General features: G+C 41.8%; 1 protein-coding gene across 2 annotated transcripts in view; it reads right to left on the bottom strand.

Moving 5' to 3' along the window:
- LOC106874221 (unconventional myosin-XIX) overlaps positions 1–6,670 on the bottom strand; it is a 44,386-nt gene that overhangs the window by 22,406 nt on the left and 15,310 nt on the right. Inside the window, exons 12-15 of one of the 2 annotated variants that reach the window (XM_014921876.2) lie at positions 6,310–6,462; positions 5,342–5,520; positions 4,236–4,438; positions 2,568–2,588 (exon numbers count right to left, since the gene is read on the bottom strand). In XM_014921876.2, the coding sequence (XP_014777362.1) occupies positions 2,568–2,588; positions 4,236–4,438; positions 5,342–5,520; positions 6,310–6,462 (556 nt within the window). The remainder of the gene's footprint in view (positions 1–2,567; positions 2,589–4,235; positions 4,439–5,341; positions 5,521–6,309; positions 6,463–6,670) is intronic. The other variant, XM_014921878.2, reaches the window with a different exon arrangement.

The raw sequence follows: 6,670 nt of genomic DNA, 5'->3' as shown, positions 1-6,670 counted from the left end.
GTAGTCATCGCCTCGGTGAGGCCCAATGTACGAAGGTCTTGCCTCACCACCTCAGCCCAGGTCTTCCTGGGCCTAAAACACATATATACACATATATATATATATAGATAGATAGATAGATATAGATAGGGATATACATACACACACATAAATATCAAACAATGAGAATGAGTGCTCAACACCGCAAAATGGAGATGAATACCAATGTTCCATGTGATAAGCTTGATAATTGTTAAGGGGATCCTTATGATGAAACCAATGGTAGCCTTAACCCACAAATAAACACTATATCATGTGATCACGTGACTGACCAGGCTATTAGATGTTGCTACACATCACTAGTCACAATGCGCTTTTGCATCGTTTTAGCTTTCATATGACGCCACCCTGCTGGCCAGGCGAGCAGGCCGACACACCCCAGACATGGAAGATTGGAAACAAATGACACTGCTTGTATAACAGTGACACTCATTTACAATTGTCACATGATGCCAAGACAAGGAAACACGCACATACACATACTGCTCCCTCCAAAGTGGAAGCAATATTATCGATAATGGCTGAAATGAAGTGTTTTGCTTGAGAAGACAATTCGCCACCCAGTCAGAGAATCGAACCCACAACTTAGCTATTGTGAGTGCAATAGCTTAACCAGTAGGCCATGCGCCTTCATAAAGAATGTGTATGTGTGTGTGTGTGTGTGTGTGCGTGCATATTCCTATTGTTGAGGACAAAAGCATGTGTTTGAACACAAAGACATATAATTGTGGAATATTGTTATTCTTATTAATACGACTGCCAAGTTCAAATGGCCTGATAGGGAGACATACTTGTTTAAGACGGAGAAGAATAAAAGCCATGTACTTTTGCCGAGGTCAGCCATTTTGCAGATGGGAATATTTCATTGATAATTCATGAGAAAGAGAACATTTGGGGGACAGTCAGCTTTTAAAGACTTAGCTTTTCTCATAAGATTAAAAATTAACATTCGTTTCCTTCGTTTCCTGTTGCACTCGGTTATCTTGCAAAGCACTGAAAGGACACAAAATCTCATAAAACAAGATTTTGTACAAAGATAAATCCAGAGAAACTGAATATTGCATTAATCTTAATTCCGATTGTAAAGTCGTGAGTTCGATTCCCGGCGATGCGTTGTGTCCTTGAGCAAGACACTTTATTTCACGTTGCTCCAGTTCACGCAGCCGGCAAAAATGAGTAGTACCTGTAATTCAAAGGGGCCAGCCTTGTCACACTCTGTGTCATGCTAGATTTCCCTGAGGACTATGTTAAATATACATGTGTCTGTGGAGTGCTCAGCCACACAGATGTTAATTTCACAAGCAGAGTCTTCCATTGGTTGGACCGACTGGCGTGCTCGTCATTGTAACCGACGGATTGCCATATATAATGTCATGTTAATAGAATCCACTCAGCCGGCAAAAATGAGTGTAGTGGAGTCACCAAATTGTGGTATGTTTTTGTTTAGTGTCGGTGCGATAGACATGTGTTGCCTGTGAAATGACAAAGCGATAACTGGTTTAACTATAACATTTTTTTATTTGCTGGTGTTAATAAATAATATTTGCCACTACATTCAATTTTGACAACTTGCTTCGAGTTGCTAGAAAAATGATGGAACCAGGATACATCTGGAGTTGATGTACCCTAAGACTAGATATGTTCGTGTGCGTGTGTGTGTTCGTTCTTTCATCATGAATAGCAGGCATCAGGTCTCTGTTTCATAGTAGCAGAACACTGATTTCAGTCTGCGAGCATCACAGTCTCTCTGTCTCTGGCCGTGTGTGTCTCCTGTCTTGTTGACCACTCTATTTATAAGAATCGTGGCAGCTAGAAGGACAGACATACTGCAGCAGGCTTAGTACCTAAGTAGGCCAGTTGCTGTCCAGTTGAACTTCGCCTGACATTTATGAGGTTGAAGGTCAAAGGGAGATCATTAACCACTTTTTGACAGGACAAAGAAAACCTGCTTTTCGCGCCTGTTGATAGTGGTGTATGAACGACAGAGAATTCTTAGATTTGGTTTCGAATCTAGGCTTGGAGAAGGAAGTGTAAATTTTTACATGAGTAGTAGCTGTATTTCAAAAGGCCAGCTTTGTCACACTTTGTGTCACGCTGAATCTCCCTGAGGACTATGCTATATATACATGTGTCTATGGAGTGCTCGGCCACACACATGTTAATTTCACAAGCAGAGTCTTCCATTGATCGGATCGACTGGAGCCCTCGTCGTCGTAACCGACGGATTGCCATATATAATACCATGTTAATAGAATCCAGTAAAGTGTCTGTGACATGTGCAAAGTTGAGTTATACTGAAAGGCTGAGCAAAAGCTGAGCAGAGAAAGCAACAGAAGATGAAAGGGTATTTTGGCAAAGATGTGCAGAAGTGATGTCAGGGGTAGAGACATGTACAGCTGAAACTGGAAAGATCTATACAACCCGTGGTACTATGAATAGGCAGGTGTTAAAATGGATGATGATGACGACGACGATGAATCTGTGGCAAGCATCAGGTGTAAAAGGTGAAAGCTCCTTACAACACTTACCTTTCAAATCTTCGTCATCTGCTGGAAAGAGAGCAACTGAATTTCAGGACAACGCTTTATAAGATCTCCAGAACATCATAAGTTAGATCAACAGCTCATCACTTGGATATTCTGGATTTTCAGTTACACGGATAAGTTACACTACACTACTTTGCAATTAATTACTACGTGGTAGAGTGTCAGGTTCACAGTCACAAGGTAGTGAGTTCAATTCACGGACTGGGTTGTGTTGTGTATTATGTTCTTGAGCAAGACACTTTATTTCATGTTGCTCCAGTTCACTCAGCTGTAGAAATGAGCTGTGATGTCACTGGTGCCAAACTGTATCGGCCCCTTTGCCTTTCCCTTGGATAACATCAGTGGCGTGGCGAGGGGAGACCGGTATGCATGGGTGACTGCTGGTCTTCCATAAACAACCTTGCCCAGACTTATGCCTCAGAGGGGAACTTTCTAGGTACAATCCCATGGTCATTCATGACCAAAGGGGGTTTTTACTGTGGAGAAGGGAGGCTGGTATGCATGGGCGACTGCTGGTCTTCCATAAACAATTTTGCCTGGACATGTAACTTGGAGGGGAACTTTCTAGGTGCAATCCTATGGTCATTCATGACTGAAAAGGGGGTCTTTACCTGGTCTGATAGCAGAGCCCTTAAAAGGAGTTTATTGTGATATGATGTATAGATACGGAGTAAACGTTTGCACAAATATTCTCAAAGTAAATCATAGAAAAATTTTGTAATGACTTGTTTTTATTGCAAAAAAAAAAAAAATTTTTAAATAAGAAACACATCTCGCAGTGTTTAAAAAGCAGAATGAATTTCTTGTAGTTGAAATTTTATTGCAAACCTCACCAGTTTTCCTCCCAACTTTTTGGGATTCTAGACATTGAGACAAAGAAAATGATATACTGACCTCAAAAATGGCTGGGGTGGTGCTTATGACATTCTGTTACCAAATGCCTCCTATATTATATGTGTGCCTATCATAGTATATTTCACACAGAGAGGGTCATAGCTCAACTAATTAGGAAGACAGTTAGCTTTGATAAGATGCAGTTTGGTTTTGTGCCTTGTCTGTCAAAGCCAAAATAATTTAAATAAACCACAAATTTATTTGGTATTTTTTGTATATGGTATTTAGTATCCTTTTCCCATTTTTGTTTCATATACAAACGTGTGTGTGTGTGTGTGTGTGTGTGTGTGTGTGTGTGTGTGTGTGTGGCTTTTAGTTTTTTACACGTTTCAGTCATTTTGACTGCGGCCATGCTGGAGTACTGCCTTAAGGCATTTTAGTGAAATAAATCAATCCCAAGACTTATTCTTTGTAAGTCTAGTACTTATTCTATTGGTCTCTTTTGCTGAACCGCTAAGTTACGGGGACATAAACACATCAATGTCGCTGGACAAACACAGATACAAATATATGAGTGTGTGTGTGTGTATAAAGCGGGCTTCTTTCAGTTTCCGTCTACCAAATCCACTCACAAGGCTTTGGTTGGCCCGAGGCTATAGTAGAAGACACTTGCCCAAGGTGCCACGCAGTGGGAATGAACCCGGAACCATGTGGTTGGTAAGCAAGCTACTTACCACACAGCCACTCCTACGCCTCGTTTGAAAAATGTGTTGTGTAATTGGTAAGGTGAGAAAATACTAAGTGTTATGTGCTTACCTGTACGTCTCCGCATCACTTTACAAGGTGTTGGTGTTCGTTTTACTCTTTCTCGTACCTGAAGTCTCTTATTTGCCATGGTACTAATGATGTTGTCAATGCTGACATTGTCTTCAAGGGCTCCATCAAGTCTGTGGCCACTTGCTGGTCCCCTAGTACACCGAACTACAGAGTACCGACGGAGGAAGTCTGCATACGTCATCCTGAAATAGATATTTATTTAGAACAGTTTGGTGTGGGATATGTTGCTTAAGAAGTTTACTTTCTCAGCATGGCGGTTAGTGTTTGGTCCCACTGCAGGACACATTAGAAGAATGTCTTCTACTAATGCCTACGTTGGGTTGACCAAATGCTTGTGAGAGGACTTGATAGATGTAAACTGGAAGAAGCCTGTTGTGTGTATGTATATATGTATATATATATATCATCATCATCATCATCGTTTAGCGTTTGCCTTCCATGCTAGCATGGATTGGATGGTTTGACAAGGGTCTGGGAAGCCAGGAGGTTGCACCAGGCCTCAATCTGATCTGGCAGTGATTCTACAGCTGGATGCCCTTCCTAACGCCAACCACCCCCGAGAGTGTAGTGGGTGCTTTTTACATGCCATGCCACCAGCACAGGGGCCATAGGAGGCTGGCAATGGCTACGATCGGTTGGTGCTTTTTACATGCCACCGGCACGGAAGCCAGTCAAGGCGGCGCTGGCATCAGCCACGTCCGGACGGTGCTTTTTACGTGCCACTGGCACGGGTGTCACAACTACAATTTCCATTTGATTTTCATTTTGATGTTGATGTACTTGACTCAATAGGTCTCCTCAAGCACAGCAGTATATATACATATATATATATATATATATATATCACCATTAAAGGTTTATCACCAATATCATCCTTTAACATCTGCTTTTCATGCTGGCATGGGTTGGACGGTTTGACTGAAACTGGTAAACTGCACCAAGTTCCAGTCTGATTTGGCATGGTTTCTATGGTTGGACGCCCTTCCTAATGCCAGCCACTCCAAGAGTGCAATGGGTGCTGTTTACGTGCCACTGGGTATGGGTGCCCACAAAGAATATTCCAGACATCGGTACAAAATACTGACCTGACAGGGTGACCTTGGTGACTAATCTCCACTGTTTCCAAAATCCCACTGGCCTTTAGCTGAGACATCATAAAGAGTCGGTCAAATTTATTGGGGACACAGTCCTTGTTGGGTTTCAGGCAGCGAACGTAGTGGACATCTGAGGCATTTAGTGACAGCATCAGTTGGTCAAGAGAGGTCTGGAAGATAATAATAAAAAAAATATAATAATAATAATCACCTAAAGCTCCATGAGGTTCCGGCAGGGGATGGTGGCGAACCCTGCTGTACTCTTTCACCACAACTTTCTCTCATTCTTACTTCCTGTTTCTGTTGTGCCTGTAATTCAAAGGGGTCAGCATCCCCGAGAACTACGTTAAGGGTACACGTGTGTGTGGAGTGCTCAACTACTTGCACGTTTACTTTACTGTGTGAAAGCGCAATGGCCCAGTGGTTAGGGCAGCAGACTCGTGGTTTCGATTCCCAGACTGGGCGTTGTGAGTGTTTATTGAGCGAAAACACCTAAAAGCTCTACGAGGCTCCAGCAGGGGATGGTGGCGAACCCTGCTGTACTCTTTCACCACAACTTTCTCTCACTCTTACTTCCTGTTTCTGTTGTACCTGTATTTCGAAGGGTCAGCCTTGTCACACTCTGTGTCACGCTGAATATCCCCGAGAACTACGTTAAGGGTACACATGTCTGTGGAGTGCTCAGCCACTTGCACGTTAATTTCACGAGCAGGCTGTTCCGTTGATCGGATCAACTGGAAACCCTCGACGTCATAAGCGACGGAGTGCCAACAACAATATTTCTAGAATGATATTGTAGAGTATGTGTGAGAAGTTGGATCTAGCCAGTGTGAACCTAAAACAGGTTGAATATTTGGGCCGGATATGAGTGCTTTAAATGTTAAAGGGTTAAGAAACACAGATCAAGAAGAGTAAATATCAAAAAAGAGATTATTGCAGGGAAAATCTCTCAGATTTACCTTGAATTTTGTTAAAACTGTTTTTTTCTTCTTACTTGGTGTTGATGTTGTTGTTGTTGTTGATGTTGATGATGTTATGGAAGTCATGATTTGTTGGACAAAGTCAAGTTGGCTAGTTTTGACCAGATTTTCCACTTCGCTTGGTATATTGTCCTGAAAATTAACACAATAATTCAACTGGATTAAATTAAATATAATAAACTAGCCACAAGGTTGACAAAAAAGAAAAAAAATGAACAAATCTTTTTTTTTTTTTTTTTTTACCTGTTTCAGTCATTTGAACTGTGGCTACTTATCTGTCCGCAACACTTTATTTTCAATTTGGCTGCAATCATTTTCTTTACCTCCACGACCATGCTTG

This window comes from Octopus bimaculoides, chromosome 30 (genome assembly GCF_001194135.2).
Source record: "Octopus bimaculoides isolate UCB-OBI-ISO-001 chromosome 30, ASM119413v2, whole genome shotgun sequence".
Taxonomy (NCBI): domain Eukaryota; kingdom Metazoa; phylum Mollusca; class Cephalopoda; order Octopoda; family Octopodidae; genus Octopus; species Octopus bimaculoides.
This window is presented reverse-complemented; position numbering and strand designations above follow the sequence as displayed.